At 45.4% G+C, this 19,242-nt stretch overlaps 1 protein-coding gene across 1 annotated transcript in view; it reads right to left on the bottom strand.

Moving 5' to 3' along the window:
- The window catches only part of APBB2 (amyloid beta (A4) precursor protein-binding, family B, member 2), a 256,008-nt gene that overhangs the window by 83,919 nt on the left and 152,847 nt on the right, over window positions 1-19,242 (bottom strand). Inside the window, exon 8 of the mRNA XM_006898190.1 lies at window positions 11,410-11,537. Coding sequence (XP_006898252.1) covers window positions 11,410-11,537 — 128 coding nt within the window. The remainder of the gene's footprint in view (window positions 1-11,409; window positions 11,538-19,242) is intronic.

Below are 19,242 nucleotides of genomic sequence, written 5' to 3'. Positions count from 1 at the left end.
GATTAACGGAAGGCAAGGAAGCCACTTTAAGGATATAAAATATAACCCCGGTGTAAGTCAGCAAAATGGTCAAGTAAATCCTGCTGCCTCTGCTTATCGGGGTGCTGAATGAAAAAGAAATTAACTCCAGAGGTCAAGACAATACTGTAGCACAGGGAAAGAATTACTGCTTTCTCCCAGCAGACGTTTCCCCCTGAGGCAAGACAGCACGCAGCCTAGATTAAACTTTCATCAGCAGATCTTGGGATCCCATCAATCTTTCATTACTGTCTGGCGTAGAGAATACTGACAAGATGCCATTAAGAAGGAGTCTTCCTTCTCCAGGCGCGGACCCCACCACATTACCTCTGGGAAAAGAGACAGTGGGCAGAAATAGAGATGACTCAGATTAGCTCAAAAAACCAAGCGGCACTGACATTATTTCTAAATTCCTGTCTTCTCTAAGAGCAATGCTGTTATCGCTGACAATCCCCACCAGCTGAGACAGGAAAGGTCCTCAGGACGTGAGCCGCTGTGCGGCCGTGATGTGGGGGAGCAGAGCAGAAAGAACAGCCTGACTCGCTCATCATTTTGCTCAAAATAAAAATCAGCTCCCGACCGCTCCAATCTGTGCTAATTCAGTCAGGGCTGTGTGGTCAGCTGACCCTGGGCCAGCCCTGCACACAAAGGCATGAAGTATGTCGATGACGTGATTGAGTGCAGAGGGGACAGTTGTCATCTGTACCATTTTCACTGGCTGATTTTTTGGAAGTAGATTGCCAGGTCTCTCTTTCTACTCCATTATCGTCTAGCATTTCTGTACCATCAGCAACCCAAAAAGCTTCCCCCGCTTCAGGCTGATTTCAGGATACTTGCTGGAGGCATTTAGCCTGTGCCACGTTTGTAACAGACAGATGGGTGGTGGCTCTGTGTGAGGAACGTTGGCGGGGAATGGAAGCTGGCCTCCCACATGGAAAAGAGGAATTCCTCAGCTGAAGCACCAATGCCCTGCTAATCCACCAGTGCCCCACTAATCCAGCCTTCAAACACACTGCTGTCAAGTCAGTTTTGATTTATAGCAACGCTTTGCTGTTTCTGGGGCTGTAAAGTGTAACAGGAAAGGCCTGTCCATCTTTCTCCTGCGGAGCCAATGATGGATTCCAATCACCAGAGATGCCTGGCCCTTGGATCGACAGTGAAACTCCCTGTGACCTATGCCTCCAGAGCTCCCCAATTCAATCTTAGGGGTCGATAAAGAAGTGTGTAGGCAGGGCCAGCCAGGACACAGAAACCACATCAGGTGTCTCAATACAGTGACAATAAAGACTAGTAACTGGGAGCCCTAGTGGCTCAATGATGAAGCACTTGACCTATAATCAAAGGGTTTGTGAACTGAACCCACACATTGGCTCCAAGGAAGAAGGATGTAGCAGTCTGCTTCTGTAAAGAGAACAGTCAAGGAAGCCCTACAAGGCAGTTAAGGGTCTGCCACATGAGGATGCCAAGAATCGGAATCAACGCCACAGCCCTCAACAACCACTAAAATGGCAAAAAAAAAAGGATCACGGAGACAGCAATGGTCAAGAGAGTGCTAGGATCCATAAGGCTGGGGAACAAAGGGAGGAAGCTGGAATTAAAACAGAAGCTTGAAGAACAGAGAAGAGTCCACGTGGCAATACCTCTGAGGCCTGAGAAGGAGGCACTGCCTGGCAGACGGCTCTGGAGGCACCCCACATCTTTAATGAGGCCACAGCGGCTGGCTGTGCTGGGGTTTCTGAGGCAGGGCCTGTGCAGAGTGGATACGGTGCTTCTCCAAGTCCTGGAGAAACAGTTAACGGGATTTGGCTTTTGCCAAGAGGAAAATGGGATGAAGAAGCACTTCTGGGGTAACATGTGCAGGGGAGGAAGCAAACCGGAAGGAACAAGTCGTTCTTGCTCCAAGCTCAGAGCCTCCAGCTAGTGATTCACGTTGGTTAGAGGTGAACAGGTGCCTGGTGGGCAGGGAGTGGCCCTGCCACCCCAAAGACATGAGGTTCAAAATCTACCAGCTGCTCTGAGGGAGAAGGATGGGTAATGTCATCTCATGTTATTTACAGCCTCTAAAAAGTCTGCTGGAGCTTTCTGTGAGCATGGCACCGAGGGTGAGGGGGGAAGCCCTTGCCCCTCTTAGGGCTGAGGCTTAGGCAGAGGGGTTGGGAGTCGAGAGGGCAGTCCTGAAGGGCGTCAAGAGCCACGGGGAAGAGAGGCTTTGCACGTTACCCACCTCTGTATGAGGGGAACTGTGGCATCAGGATTGGAGGAAGATTCAACAATCTGCGTTGTGCAGATGACACAACCCCCCTTGTTGAAACTGAGGAGGACCTGAAGTACTTGCTGCAGAAGGTCAAGTACTGCAGCCTTCAATATTGATTGAGGCTCAATATCAAGAAAACAAAGATTCTCACCACTGGGCCAACTGGCAGCATCAGGATGGATGACGAAGACATTAACAGCTTTAGTTTGCTTGGCTCCACAGTCAACACTTTTTGCACCAGCAGCCAGGAATTAAAAGCCATATTGCAATGAGAAAGTCGGCTATTAGGGACCTCTCCAAAGTACTGAAGAACAATGGTGTCACTCTAGAGACTAAGGTGCATGTACCTGATAAAGGCCATGGTCTTTGCAATCACTTGCTATGCCTCAGAAAGCTGGACAATGACTAGGGACAATAGAAGAAGAATTGATGTCTTTGAGCTGTGGTGTTGGAGAAGATTATTGAATATACCATGGACTGCTAGGAGAACAAACAGGTTCGTCCCAGAGAAGGTTAAACCAGGCTGCTCCTTGGAGGCAAGGATTCTGAAGCTTCGTCTGACATGCTTGGGAGGGTGGAAGGACAGCATAGGAGAGGAAGACCCTCTATGAGGTGGACTGATTCAGTGACTGGGGTAATGGGATGTGTTGGAGACAGTGAGATTGGCACAGGATAGAGCAGGGTTTAGGGAAGTTGTACACAGGGTCGCTATGAGTTGCAGGCGACTCAACGGCACATAAGTATAACAACATATCTTTTTGAGAGTACCATTGCTTAGAGTAACAGAATCCTAAAATAATGCTGAAGTCCTAGAACCCTGTATTTTAATAGAACGTATTTTGCATCTTGTAGTCACCACAGTAGTTATCTTGATATAATGTTTGAGAGTGTTTGTTAACTGGGCTTGGTCATTATTCTTTGGTTTTCTTGTGTACAGATTTTAAAAATAACAAGTCAAACGTGGGTCCTGGTACATAAAACCATTTAAGAATACCCTTAGAGAAGAGAATATGAAGTAAATATTTTGTATAATTGAAACTTTATTCTTTAAATGTAGGTCAAAGTCAAAGATAAACTTAGGAGATTTATGAGTAAACTCTTGGGCCAGTAACCTATCATTCTGGGGAGCTCCGGTAGTGTAGCCCATAGAGCGCTGCACTGCTAACCCAGAGGTTTCCTGTCTCCTGCAGTTCAGACCCACCAGCAGCTCCAAGGGAGAAAGATGAGCAGTCTCCTCCGTTTACAGCTTACAGCCTCGGAAACCCGAACAACAGGTGGTATGAGTAAGAACTGATTTGAGGAAAGTAAGTATGATGTTTTGTTTATGTTACCAAAAAAACCCCAGAACTCAAATCCATTTCCATACAGACAATTTCAGCTCATGGTGGGCCTAGAGGACAGAGGAGAACTGGCCCACAGAAGTTTCAAAGTTGGAGGAAAGGATGCCGAAGCTTTGTCTTTCATGCTTAAGACATGTAGCTAGGCGAGGCTATTCAAAAAAAAAGGACATCAAACTTGGAAAGACAGAGGTTCAGCAAAGGAGAGAAGACTACACAATGAGATGTGACTTCAGCAATGGGTTCTAGTGTTTCAGACATGAAGAGGATGGCACCAGATAAGCAGGGTTCATGATGGCTGTTCATAGTGTCACCACAAGTCATACTCGACTTGATGGCACCTAACAACAACAATAACAACAAGACCTTACAGAAGCGAACAGACTCGTTATTCCCCTGCATTTATTACACAGTCAGCTTTGATTGATACACTGTTTATAAGAAACAGATGTATAAAACACCTTCTAAGAAAGAAGTTCTTCTATATAAACTACATGAACCAACAATATCATGCATCAAAAGTTTAATCTGACCACAGAAGTGTGCGTCGACAAACAGTTGAGCACGATGGCTGCTGCTTATAGCAGCTATTCCTTAGGAAGGAATTTTATATTTATCTCTGTAGGCCCAATGGAACCCACTATTTAAAATAGCTACATATTAAAACTATTTCTCTTTACACACACAGAAAGACACATCACTCATTTCGTACAGATGGCCACTAATTTAAATGCAAGTTTTCTGACCACAGTGGCCTTTCCCAAAGTGTACCTGCATGACTGCACGCCCATGAAGAAAAGATCCCATAGACACAGGTGAAGTCCACCTGTTGTTCCTGGTGCTGCATTTGATTAGAGAAACTGGTCTTTTATCAATCCCTGTCCCTTAGAATCTTGAGATCTGTCTTACTGGAATCAAAAGAGACTTAAGACCAGGACAGCTAAGAAAGAGCTTACGTCCAATAAGCTTAGTTGGAAATAAGCTCTGAGAAATCTATGAATACTGGTGTTTAACCTTTTAGTTGGAGATCTGAGTCCACTTATAGTTAATCTAAGTATTACATAGTTAGGTTTACAAATGGTTGTTGTTCAGAGAACTCTGGTGGCCTAGGGGGTAAGGACTTGCACTGTAAACCCAAAGATGATGTTGTTGTTATGTGCCGTCAAGTCGCTTGTGACTCATAGTGACCCTATGTACAACAACCCTAAACCGTGCTCTATCCTGTGCCAATCACACTGCCTCTGACACATCCATCCCGATTACCCCAGTCACTGAATCAATCCACCTCATAGAGGGTCTTCCCCTCCTGCGCTGTCCCTCCACCCTACCAAGCATGATGTCCCTCTCCAAGGACCTGTCCCTCCTTACATGTCCAAATTATGTCAGATGAAGCCCCAGGATCCTTGCCTCCAAGGAGTAGCCTGGTTTAACCCTCTTCAGGATGAATCTGTTTGTTTTCTTGGCAGTCATGGTACATTCAACACTCTTCTCCAGCACCACAGCTCAAAGGCATCAATTCTCCTTCTATCCTCCCTAGTCACTGTCCAACTCTCTGATGCATAACAAGTGTGGTTCAAATTCAACAATGACTCCTCAGGATAAAGATAGGCAATCTCCTTTTACAGCTTCTGAAAACTCACCTGAGAGTCAGCTATGAGTTGGTTCTGATTCGATGGCAGTGAGAAGGAAAGAGATTTTATTAGGTGCTGCCATGGTGATTTCAACTCATGGTGACTGCACATGATGGAGCACAGGAGGGATTATTTTTTAGCTCGAAGCGAGGAGCATATGAAACTCACTGTAAAAATACAAAGACTACAACCTTTGGTAGGGGTTGCAACACAACACCAAGGAAACAAAGGCCCACACCATAGGACCAACCAACAACATTATGATAGAGGGAGAAAGGATTGAAGCTGTCAATGATTTCATCTCCTGTGGTATCAGCAGTCAGGAAATCAGGAGACATTGCACTGGGGGCTAGTACACTGTTAAGAGTCCTCTCCAAAATGATGATGAACAATGAAGTCAATTTGAAGACTAAGGTGCGCCTGATTCAGGTCATCATCTTTTCAGTAACCCACTGTCCACTAGAGAGCTGGGCAGTGAAAAAGGATGGCAAAAGAAGAACTGATGGGTGTTAGATAAGAGTACTGGATATCCAATGGATCACCAAAAGAATAGACAAAAACGTCTTGGAAAGAGTGCAGCCAGAGTGACCCTTGGAAGCAAGAATGGTGAAGCTTTGTCTCTTACGCTTTGGACACGCAGCTAGACGAAGCTATTCCTTGGAGAGGGAAATCATGCTTCAAAGATGTGGGGTCAGAGAAGGACAAGAAGACCCTCAATGAGATGAACTGACACAGTGACATTAGTAATGGGTACCAGTGTGTCAGAGATGGTGAGGATGGCACAGGACGGGGCAGGGTTTAGGTCCGCTGTTCCTAGGGCTGCCATGAGTAATACTCGACTGGATGGCACCAGTCAACAGCAGCAATAGTCTTTCCAGGAGAAAATCACTAGGTCTTTCCCTGTGCAGCACTGGAGGTCAAAGGAGGTTTGAATGGAAACACATTAACACACATAGGCATGCATAATTCTTTAACCAGAAGATAAAAACTTCAGCCCAAGTGTTTAACAAGCCAAACTCCACAGACAGCCTATATGTGATGCCACTGCAACTCTAAATGCTGCTCTTAGTAAGAGGTTTCCCTGAATTAACCTTGACGATAGAGCTTAGGGGTTTTAACAGAATCTTTTCCCAACCTAGGTAAACCAACACTACAAAAAAAAGTCTTTGAACCAAGTCACCACCACTTGTGAGGCTTAAGAAAATGCTAAGCCCCAAACACCTTAATAAATTTTGAAATCACACAGCTCAATGAAGCATTCTGAATTTCAAGAAAGATTCTGTGACCTCCAAGCCTCTAGTATACATACTTAGCCATTTTAACCACATCAAGAAATCCCCTAAGAGAGACCATTTTCTTAGGAAGGAAAGTTACAAAAGAGAATGCGAAATAGACTCCCTTTCCCAAGCAAAATGAAACACTTTTATGTTTTATTCATGCAAAGTTATAAAAAAACACCCACCCCTTTCCTTCCTAGCATTACAAATTGAATTTGCTCTTGTAAATTGCTGTTAAGGAAAAAAAAAAGGGGATCAAATGCAAAGGGGGGGAAAAGCAGGAATACAAAGGCACTTTCTTCTAAGGCATGAAAACTCAGGGGACCAATGGGGAGAAATAGAACCTTTCCTTGACAAACGTGTTTTTTAACGTAGTGCCTCCTAAAGCAAGCCAGCTCACGGGCTCCCAGCAACCTCACGAGCTTGCAGAGATGCTTGTGGTCAAGGAGGAAATGCTAGTACAGTTGTAAATTACACTGAACTGCTCACAAGGTGAGGATTAGAAATGGCTTAAAAACACTAGTAACATGGCCTCTGTTTCAAAAACCAAAGCAAGGTAACTGAATGGACACTGCATCATGGGAGGAGGCTTTCTGCTTCTCAGGAGAACAGAACTCATGAGTGTCTGCAACAGCCTGCAACAAAATGACAGTTTGCCTTTGAAGTCCCAGAATTCTAATCTTTTTAAAATCCTCAGTCCTCTCTGGAAGCTTTCCGTGGCCTAGTGGTAAGGAGTTGCACTGCTAACCCAAAAACACACGGTTCAAACCCATCAGCTTCTCGGCAGCAGAAAGATGAGAAATCTCTCATAAGATTTACAGTCTCGATAGACCTGCTGGGAAAGCTCTGATAGCCTAGTGGTGGGATGCTGTGCTGCAATCCCAACGGCACTCAGTTTGATTCCAGCAGCTGCTCTGTGGGAAAAGAATGAACAACCTCCTCCCGCACTATGAACTGCCTCTGAAAACCTGCTGGAGACTCAGCTGTGGGTGCGTTTCGACTCAATGGTACACAACAACAACATGAATCTGCTGGAGGGTTAGCTATGAGTCTCTTCTGACTCAACTGCAAATAACACCCATGGAAGGAAGCCTCATAATTTGTGCGTTGCTTTAAAAGATCAAAAGCTAACACTCATCCAGCCTTGGCTGTCCAGGCATCACCGTGCAAATGATTATATTTTGTTGTTTTCTGTCATTATTACTCTCATTTCACAAATGGGGAAAGGCTCAGAGACTAATTCTGTCCACTGGTGTCTAAATAACGTAGTGTTTGGCCTCCCTTTATTTTGACTCCTTATTCTTTACTAATTAATTAATTAATTTTGCATTTGGATGAAAAGCTTATAAATCATATTGGTTTTTCTTATCTGCTGTCAGGGACCTCTCCAAAAGTACTGAAAAGTAATGATGTCAGTCTGGAAACTAAGGTGCACCTGATCCAGGCCACAGTCTCTGCAAATACTTGCTGTGCATCAGAAAGCTGGACAATGACTAGAGATGACAGAAGGAGAATTGATGCCTTTGAGCTGCGGTGCTGGAGAAGAGTAAATAGACCGTGGATTGCCAGGAGAACAAATAGGTTCGTCCTAGAAAGGGTGAAACTTGGCTTCCCCTTGGAGACAAGGATGCTGAAGTTTTGTCTGACACACCTGGGGCATGTTGTAAGGAGGGACCAGTCCTTGGAGAGAGACATCATGCTTGGGAGGGTGAGGGACAGCGCAGGAGAGGAAGACCCTCGATGAGATGGATTGACTCAGTGACTGAGGTAATGGGGGTAGGTGTGTCAGAGTCAATAAGGTTAGCACAGGCTAGAGCAGGGTTTTAGGGCTGTTGTTTCACGGTCACTAGAAGTCGCTAATGACTCAACGGCACATAACAACAACAACAACATTAATTACCTCTGATTAATGTAATTCATGCCTAACCAACAAAGTCTAATGAACCCATGTTTCACTCAACTTAGCTATTTTCATTCCCTTCTTCCCTTCCCATTTAAGACTGATTCTGTTTGCATTAAACTTTTCCTTAGTTGTTTATAGTAGTGGTCTTATACCATAATTATTTTTGGCTTCACTTTAAAGATTTGGAGTGGGCTGAAAACCTGTTATTTCATAATATACTCACAATCTAACCTTTTGAATGAAGGCTTTGTGGTGTACTAGTTAAAGCATTCTGCTACAAGGCTGTTGGTTTGAACCGACCCGCTGTTTGGCTAAAGAATGAAGTGGTCTGCTTTGGCCAGGACTGGAACCGACTCCTACTCTGTGGGCAGTTCTCCTCCACCTGACATGAAGCCCTATCTAGGCGCACAATAATGTAATAATCTCCAGTTTGGTTTATGCCTTAAAAACAAAACTCGGAGGGTAGGAACCAGGAAAGGATCAAGCATGTCACACTAAGGGTTCTCCACCAAAGCGAAAGATCTTTAATGACAACTAAACATTATTAGAGATCTCCGTTGTAAAATTAATCAAGCCATGCCAACGCACCACCTCCAGTGTTACAGCTCTGCCCAGCAAATGATCCACAGGTGTGTGCACAATCCACCTCCTTGTCCCCCTCAAAGCACCTGGCCCAGCTGTCACATCTCATCACACCTGTTAACAGAAAGCCCAACGACACTCTGTACCTGCAGGAAGTTTATTCAGTCTGACGACACGTCAGCTCTCTCTTTTACAAGGATTTCTCGTGCCCGGTTCCAGCATAAAATGTGTCATCTCTGGTTAAGAAACACTCAACTAAAATCTCTCTGTTCTGCCTTAGGCCCTGGAGTCAGACCAACAGACAAAGAAGGCCATTATGGTCCAGTCTGGTACACCACCACGGCTGTGATAGGACCACACAGATGCCTTAGGAGAGTCCCACATGGCCCAACAATCAAGGAGAGCAGCGGGGAGCAACCTACAGCGCAGCAAAGCCAGCTCTCTGCTGTTGGAGATTTCACCCACTTTTACAACAATAATCTCAATTTTCACTAAAGTGGTAACTAATTATTCTAGCAGGGAACTTTGGTGGCCTCATAGTAAGAAAGTGTACTGCAATACTTAAGTCAGGTGGTTCGAATCCATCAGCTGCTCCACGGGAGAAGGATGAGCAATCTCCTCACATGCAATTAACAGCCTCTGAAAACGCACTGGAAGGTCAGCTGTAGGTCAGTTCCAGCTCAATGGTGCTTAACAATTTCACAACAATTACCCTGGCAGTCACCCCTAAATGCCAGGCAATCCTTCTGCACTTCGAGAATAGCCAAAGATTGACTGTAAGAGTTAAATGTATTTCATGTAGCCCACTTACTTAACAATGGTATCCATGTATGATGTGTGTGCGACCACATTTGCTAGAATACACAGGTGAAACCTGAGCTTCCTTGTTCACAGTCATCTTGAAGAACAAAGAGATTCCAGAATGTTGAGTCCATTTGAATTGGTTTCTTGTGTACTGTGAAGCTGGGACCAACTCACCGCTGACCTTTTACCAGGTTTTCAGAGGTAGTAAATGGCATGGGAGGAGAATGCCCATCTTTTCCCCTTGGAGCAAGTGGTGAATTAGAACCATGTACCTTTGGGTTGGCAGCGCAGCTCCATACCACTAAACCACCAGAGCTCCCTGAATTCAGAACAGATATGAATTTTTTAGAATGTGGATGAAACAGATTAACAAGAACAAGAAAAAGGACAGCTGAAGGCATGGAACGAGAGCCTGAGAAGAGGTGTCGTGGACTCGTCAGGAGCCTGATAGAGGAGACTGGATTATTGTCAGGACAGCCGAGTGGCACCCGTTCAGAGCAGTGTGGTCTACTGCCATCTTTGAGCCGGGCATCACTGTTTCCAACTTTGCCAGTCAAGAGATCAGGTTGTTATCTATGTAAAGTACATGCTACTTCACTCACACACACTGCAAAGATCGTTCCTACCAGTATCAACCAGTAACTTCCCTTCTTCCAAGAAAATGGATGCCCTTTTCCCTCTTCCTCATTCCAGCTGACACACATTTTACAAATTCAGGTCCGTTCTGATTCTGTGTCAGCAGCCATAACTGAGCCAGGAAGACCAAGCTTGAAGCTCTGGAAAATTCACAACTCTAACCAATCAGCACTTTTTATCAATACAAGATGGTACATTTGCAGAAGCGTTTTAGAAGACACATAAAATGGCACTGTGACATAACTGATGTTTTCTGTGTTAAAAATGTTGTCAAAGCAAAACCAAATTTCATCCATTGGAAGTTTTCACTTTGGCCAACCTCAAATTTCTTAATATTCATGACTTAAAGATTGAAGGCTTCTCCTTAAAGACTGTACAACTCTACCAGGGAAGTGGAGGGAAATACGGGAGCAGAGGACTGGAAATGGTGGAAAGTCAACAGAACGCAAGAGAGAATGAAAACAGGCAGCAGAAAAGTGCCTGAAGGGGTGGGGACTTAGATGGATGGAGCAGGAGATCAGGAACTGAATGAAATATGCAGAACTTGACAGCAGCATCCAAAGTTGCCAAAAACTGTGAGTTACAGAAACCAGGCTGGGAAGTAGCCTGCAGGGTGTGTGAAGCAGGGAAATACACATGCTCTTTAGTTTTTTATGTTTCCAAGTAGTATCGTTTGAGAGGAAGACTCTCAATGAGATGGGTTGATTCAGTGACTGGGGTAACGGGGGTAGGTGTGTCGGAGACAGTGAGACTGGCACAGGACAGAGCAGGGTTTAGGACTATTGTATGTAGGATTGCTATAAGTCACAGGCAACTCGATGGCACATAACAACAACAACAAAATAGCATCTACTGCTCAGTACTAATCAGTGATGCATAATGGCAGTAGAGACCACAATCTACATTAAGATAAGACTGGGAACCTTGCTAAGAAGGGGCACGAGGCTGCGCGATGCAGGACACTCACCGGCCGTTGTCACGCCCCACGCCCCACACGCGGATGCTCACGATGGGCTGTGAGTGGAGCACGGAGCGGTCCATGGGGTCCACCAGGCTGAGCGTGTCATTCTCCAGGATCAAGTACATGTCCTTCCCCTGAAATCAAGGAGAAAACAGACGGTCTTCCTCATGCCGGCCACACGGCTTTGTGGGGATCTAGGGGTGTCATTTCAACAAACAAAAGTTTGCATCTCATTTCTTTTTTTTTTCTTAGAGAAGGACATCATGCTTGGAAGGGTGGAGAGGCAGCGCAAGAGAGGAAGACCTTGGATGAGATAGACTGACAGTCAGTGAGAAAGGCTCTGGACAGGGCAGGCTTCAGAGCTGTTGTACATAGAGTCACTATGAGTTTCAGGTGACTTGATGGCACATAACAAGAACAAGAGAAGACCATCCTCTTCTAGCTAAAATATTCATACAGCTTCCACAGTCCCCTCAGACACATTTCCCTCTCTAAGTTCTCTGACATGTGTCCCTAGCCTGCTTCCTAGTTGGCTTTTAATTATTTACATTTCTGAATTTTCACTCTAAGAAGAAAGGTTAATGCAGGCTCCTCTGAAACCACCCCATCTCGGCAACCCCATGCTCAGCGTACCCCTCTCCCCATGGCCCTCTCTCTGGCCAGACCCACACCTATATTTGAGCTGTGTCAACATTCACACCACATCCTATCTGTGCAATCTGCCTGACAGACAGGCACAGGCTCATGGCCCTCCTTGGCACAGTCAACAGCTAATAATTATGTGACTCTATATCATGTCAGCCACAAATCACAGACCCCACAAGCAACGGATCAACCTTCCGCCGTGTCCTGCACCAGCCTCACCACCTCCGCCATGCTCACGCCCACTGTTGCTGTCACTGTGCCAATCCACTTCTTTAAGGGGTCTTCTCCCTTTTTGCTGACCCTGCACCTTTCCCAGAATGACATCCTTTCCCATGATCCTCCTGATAACATGCCCAAAGTATGTGAGACAAAGTTCCACCGTCTTTGCTTGTAAGGAGCACAAAGTCCATGTGTTGCACTTCTTTGAAGAGAGATTTCTTTGTTCTCTATGCAATCCACAAGATCTCCAACATTACAATTCAATTGCATCGATTCTTCTTTGAGCTTCCTTACTCACTGTCCAATTATCACATGCATACGAAGTGACTAAAAATATGGCTTCAGTCAGATGTATCTTAGTCTTTAAACTGACATCCTTGCTCCTGAGCTGCAGAGACTATTTAGCACACTTACATATTTTGTTGGCATAAAAGAAGCTCTTTTGACCTAGTAGTAAGTAGTAATACTGACTACTCAAAGGCACATGGTCCAAGTCTACCAGGTGCTCTGTAAGAGGAAGATGGGCAACCTCCTCCTGTACAATTTACTGCCTCTGAGAACCAATGAAGGGTCAACTGTGAACTGGTACTGACTTGACAGCACATAACCACACACAACATGTGCATAAGATGCTCACCAAGTGTGTCAGTAAGAGATCTCAGTTTCTTATTATCTCCATTTTGCAAACGGGGACACTGAGGCTCAAAGGCTCAGAAATCTGCTCCAGGGTTATGATGCCTTTAGCTACACGTGTGCTCTTGAGTATCAGTAGAGCACTCAGCTCTCCCCTGGCTCTGTTCTTTAGTGATTCATGCTTCATGTCCTGTCTACCCATGTAAATCCACTCCTGTGTGCAGGAACATTATTTAACCTGCCCCCAAGCCATAATTAAACACGTGCTGTCCAGTTTTAGGGCTGTCTGTCAGATGGACGGCAGTCCAGGTGCTGTGGAGTTGCAGATAGGAGACCTAAGTGGTCAGTGACAAGGGGGCTGTTGGTGGATCTTCAAATACCACGGTGAGATAGACAATCTCTCTTTGGTAGAGTCCTTGGGAAGGATGCTTTAGATTCCTTTCATAGGTTCTCAGCATCCATGGTAGCAAATTGGTCCAGTGCTTGGCCATAGCCCAAACATCAGTAATTTAAATCCACCAGCCAATATCTGGGACAAAGATGTGGCAGTCTGCTTCCATAAAGAGCTACAGCCCGGGAAACCCCAGGTGGCAGCTCTAGCAGCTTTGCTCTATCAGCTCGTTATGAGTTGGGATCAACTCAACAGCAGTGGACTAACGGGCAATATCATGGTGGATGGAGAAGAAATGGAAACTGTCAACAGCTTGGATCCACAATTTACACCCTTAGAACCAGCAGTCAGGAAATCGGGAGATGTACTGCACTGGGAAAGTCTGCAGTTAGCGGCCTTTCTAAGTTATTAAGGAGTAATGATGTCAGTTGGCAGACCAAGGTGTGTCTGATTCAGGCCATGGTCTTTCCAATCACTTGCAATGCATCTGACAGCTGGACAGTGAGTAGGGAATGACAGAAGAATTGATGCCTTTGAGCTGTGGTGTTGGAGAATAACACCGAACATCCCAACGACGGCCAAATGAAACCAATTAATAGTCATGGAGAGGGTACAGTCACAGTGCTCTTTGGAGGCAAGGATGATGACACTTTGCCTCACATACCATGGGCAAGTTGCTAGGAGGGGATTTTCCTTGGAGAAGGACATGATGCTGGGAAGGGGGAGGGTTGGCGAAGGAGAGGAAGATCCTCAACCAGGTGGATGACATGGCGACCGTCAAAATAGGCTTTCGTTTGTCAGGAAGTGGGAAGATAGTACAGGATAGGACGGGGTTCAATACAGTTCATAGGGCCACTAGGAGTTGTACTCAACTCAATGGCACCTAACAACAACAAGGCTCTCAGAATGAACATGGGCTGATGGTTAAAGGTGGTAGTAAGGGTATCTACAGTGAACATGGGGAGCCTTGGGGGCACAGTTGTTTGTTGTTATGTGCCATTGAGTCACTTGCAACTCATAGCGACCCTATGTACAAGAGCTCTAAACACCGTTCTATCCTGTGCCAACCTCGCCACCTCAAATGCACTTATTCCCACCACTCCACTCACAGAATTGATCCATCTCACCAAGGGTCTTCCTCTCCTTTGCCACCCCTCCACTCTGCCAAAAATGATGTCCCTCTTCAAGGACCAAGCCCTCCTTGCAACATGCTCAAAGTATGTCAGACGAAGCTTCAGAATCCTTGACTCCAAGGAGCATTCCGGCTTCACCTTCTCCGGGACAAATCTGTTTGTTCTCCTAGCAGTCCATGGTATATTCAACACTCTTTTCCAGCACCACAGCTCAAAGGCATCAACTCTCCCTCTATCATCCCTATTCACTGTCCAACTCTCTGATGCATAGCACGTAACTGCAAAGATTAAAGGCCGGATCTGGCACACCTTAGTCTCCAGCCTGATGTCGTTGCTCTTCAGTACTCTTGAGAGGTCCCTCACAACTGACTTTCCCAAAACAATTCATCTCTTGACTTCCTGGCTGCTGTTACCAAGAGTGTTGACTGTGGAGCCAAGTAAATTAAAACTGTTAACAATCTCAATCTCCTCACCATCCATGCTGATGCTGCCAATTGGCCCAGTGGTTAGAATCTTTGTTTTCTTGACATTTAGCTTCAGTCCATATGGGAGGCTGTAGTCCTTGATCTTCTGCAGCAAGCGCCTCAGGTCCTCCTCAGTTTCAGCAAGCAGGGTTGTGTCATCTGCATAATGCAGGTTGTTGATGACTCTTCCACCAATCCTGATGCCACATTCCTCCTCATACAGCCCAATGTCTTGGATGATCTGTTCTGCATACAGATTGAAAAGGTATGGAGACAGAATACATCCCTGACAGACCCGCTTCTTGATTTTGAGCCATGTAGTGTCTCCTTGCTCTGTTCTGATGACTGCCTCTTGGTCCAAGTATAGGTTTTGCATTAGCACAATCAAATGTTCTGGGATTCCCAATCTTCTCAGAGTCAGCCACAGCTTGTGATCCACACACTCAAAAGCCTTTGCATAGTCAATGAAGCACAGATAAGATTCTGGTATTCTTTGCTTTCTGCCAAGATCCATCTAACATTAGCGATAAAATCCCTAGTACCACGACCTCTTCTAAATCCAGCCTGCACATCTGGCAGTTCTCTGTTGACATATTGTTCCAAACATTTTTGGATAATTTTCAGCAGAATCTTGCTTGCATGTGGTATCAATGATATTGTTTGGTAATTTCTGCACTCTGTTGGGTCACCTTTCTTTGGAATGGGAGCAAATATCTTTTGCAGTCAGTGGGCCAGCTGGCTGTCCTCAAAATTTCTTGGCACAACTTAGTGAGCACAACCATCTCAGGAACAGGTTTGAGGCCTTGAGCACCAATGAGAGTAGACCAAATGAGCTCTGGGAGGATACAAAGAAAATCGTCCATGAAGAATGCAAAGATCATTACAAAGGCTGAAGAAGAAGAAAAGACCAAGCCGGATGTCAGATGAGACTCTGAGTATTGCATTAGAGTGCTGAGAAGCCAAAGCTAAAGGAAGAAATCAAAGAGCTGAAAAGAAAATTTCAAAAAAGGCAGCTCGGGACAACAAAGCAAGACACAATAATGAAATGTGCAGAGAGCTGGAGTCAGAAAATCAAAAGGGCCAGACTCACTTAGCGTTTCTTAAGCTGAAGGAGCCGAAAAACAAATTCAAGCCATTGGTGGCAATACTTAAGGATACTTTGGGTAGAATGTTAAATGATCCAGAAAGTATCAAGAGAAGATGGAAGGAGTACACAGAATCACTCACTGTATCAGAAGGAATTGGCTGACACAGAGGAATTTCATGAAATAACATATGAGCAAGAGCCTATGGTGATGAAGGAAGAAGTTAAAATTGCTCTGAAGGAATTGGCAAAAAAACAAGGCTGCAGGAGTTGATGGCATACCAACTGACATATTTCAACAGACACACACTGCCCTGGATGTGCTCACTAAGTTGTGGGGGCACAGTACATAATGTATTAGACCACTAACCAAAAGATCAGGAGTTCAGTGACCTAGGCAGTATGGAAGGAAGATGGGTAGTCTCCTACCATTAAGATTATGGTCTTGGAAACCCAATGGACGGACGCTATGAGTAGGAATTGACTCTGTTGTTGTTAGGCGCCTTTGGTCTGAGGACAACTCCCAGTGACCTGATGAACAACAGCCTTGAACCCTGTCCTATCCTGTGCCATCCTCATCGTCTCTGACACACTTGGACCCATTGTTGTAGTCACTGTGCCAATCCATCTCGGGGTCTTTTTTCTTTGTTTCTTTCTTTCATTGACCCTTCATCTTTCCAAGCATGATTTCCCTCTCCAAGGAATAACTTCTCCTGGCAACATGTCCAAAGCATGAGAGGTACACAGAGACAACACAAAATATTTGCCTCCAACAAGGATTCTGGTTGCACTTTCACCAATATGTAACCGTTCTTTTGGCAGTCCACAGGGTATGTATGGATTCTTCTCCAACACCACAACTCAAAGGCATCAATTCTTCGTCAGTATTTACTGTCCAGCTCTCAAATGCATAGCAAGTGATTGAAAAAACCATGACGACTTTGTGGCAGGGAGTTTTGTGGGGGTTTTCGGTGGCTTAAACTTCAGCAAAGATCCGAGAGGATCTAAAATTTCCTGCAAGGACCGGGGAGACACCTACAGATAAAAAGCACCAGTAGAAAAGACTCTGAGGGTGGTAGTTGGGCAGGTGCCACAGAGCCTGGAGCAACAGGCTGGACTCTGCCTCAGACCTACAGCTCCTCCCTCTGTCTTTGATGAGGAAATGCAGCTCAGGATGATTGTGCAGGCACTTCTGGCCACAGGAGGGGCCCCTGTCCCAGGTTAGGGTCATTCTTCAGTAATCATTTGCAAATGAGCTGTGGCTGAGGTCGCAGCAGGACTGGGCAGGATTGTACCCCAGCACCTCATGGAGGTGGGATCTGGTCAGTTGCCAAGCAATGGCTAGCAAGATCAAGCAGAGAAGCTCAGCAGCAGTGGTGACTGCAGCCCCTTAATCCACACTTCAGTTTCAGTGTGGGCTCGCTCCTTTCTTTCCAGCCTTCATTGAGGGCTGTCACCGGGCAGTCCAGCCACTGAGCCCTGGAAAAGTGGGGTGGGTCCCTGTGGGCCGAGCAGGTCCCAGGTACCACTGGGCCAGCCAGCTGATGTGCTCTGGGGTTAAGGAGAGCAGCCTGCATGTTCAGTGTTCCTTCTTCCCACTGTTCACTGACTGTAGCCTGAAAAGACATCTTTAAGCAGACCGACCAGTGAGCAGCCTGCCTGGCCGACTCTAGCTCATTCTTCGTGGCTGTTTTGTGGCAAACACCTCAAAGTTATTAACTTACTCTAACACTTTAAAGGATCACTGGGCTGCTGCTGTCATCTAACCTGTTAAATGTGCTAATAGGATGTGACTCACATAAGCTCAGGACACAGCCTTTGGACTTGGGAACCACAGCAGGCTCTCAGGAAGGTGACAGAGGTCATCTTCATTAGTTAACTGATGACCTCTGCCATGTTGGGTCAAGTCAGTAACAGTGTGTAGTATGCAGTTTAAAACAAGAATGACTGGCTGAGTGTGGAGTTTCTCTGAACGAAGGCAAGCCATGATGACTTCTGCCAAGTTCACTTTAGCAAGCTCCCTTTTTCTCACCTGACCATTTCAGCTTTCTTATCACCAGGCAGTTCCCTGGTGACCACTGCAAAGCCTGGCTAATTGGTTTTTCTCATCAGATCAACTTGTTATGTGCCGTCTCACCTGCAACTCACAGCGACCCTATGTACAACAGCCCAAAACCCTGCTCTATCCCTTGCCAATCTTACTGTCTCCGACAGGCCTATCACCATTACCCCAATAACTCAATCAATCCATCTCATCGAGGGTCTTCTCCTGTGCTATCCCTCCACCCTCCCAATCATGATGTCCCTCTCCAAGGACTGGTCCTCCCCTTGCAACATGTCCAAAGTATGTCAGACAGCTTCAGAATCATTGCTTCCAAAGAGCAGCCTGGTTCCACCCTCTTCAGGACAAATGTGTTTGTTCTTCTAGCAGTTCATGGTATATTCAATACTCTTCTCCAGCACCACGGCTCAAAGGCATCAATTTTCCTTCTATCATCCTTAGTCATTGTCCAGCCTCTGATGCAAAGCAAGTAATTGCAAAGACTATGGCCTATAGCAGATGCACCGTAGTTTCCAGACTGACATTGTTTTTCTTCAGTACTTTGGAGAGATCTTTGGCAGCAGACTTTCCCAGTGCAATTTGTCTTTTAATTTTCTGACTGCTGGTACCAAGGGTATTGACTGTGGAAGCCAATCTCAAGCTCTTCATCATCTGTCATGAAGCTGCCAATTGGCCGAGGGGTGAGAATCTTTGTTTTCTTCACGCTGAACGTCAATCAATATTGAAGGCTGTAGTCCTTAACCTTCTGCAGCAAGTGCCTCAGGTCCTCTTCAGTTTCAGGAAGCAGGGTTGTGTCACCAGATCAACTACAGTTGAGATAATCATCTGAAAGTCAGTACTTCAATTTCAGTGGGTCAATCAACAAACATTTAGGGAGTTGTGGTGTGCGTCTTGTGTATACACAATACCAGAGTCTACAAGTCCAAGCACTGAGCTATATCGATTGTTTATTTACAAAGTAGGAACATTGCAGGATTTTTTATTTATTTATTTTGGAAGTAGGTAAAATAGCTCTGAGAACCAGTAAGAAATTAGGGGAGAACCACAGAAGGCAAAACCAATTTGCAGGCAGGATTGCTTCCCTCCAAGCTCTTTCTGTTAGACTCCCATCAACGGAAGAGTCCTTTAGAATCTTAATAAGTGTGGGTAGTAGTCATTATTCACACACAAATTCAAACCTAGAGTTGCTGTAATCAAGGATGCTTTGG

Source organism: Elephantulus edwardii, unplaced genomic scaffold (assembly GCF_000299155.1).
Source record: "Elephantulus edwardii isolate Elephantulus edwardi_28Jun2011 unplaced genomic scaffold, EleEdw1.0 scaffold00222, whole genome shotgun sequence".
Taxonomy (NCBI): Eukaryota; Metazoa; Chordata; class Mammalia; order Macroscelidea; family Macroscelididae; genus Elephantulus; species Elephantulus edwardii.
The sequence above is the reverse complement of the archived record's forward strand: the minus strand, read 5'-3'. Positions and strand labels throughout refer to the sequence as shown.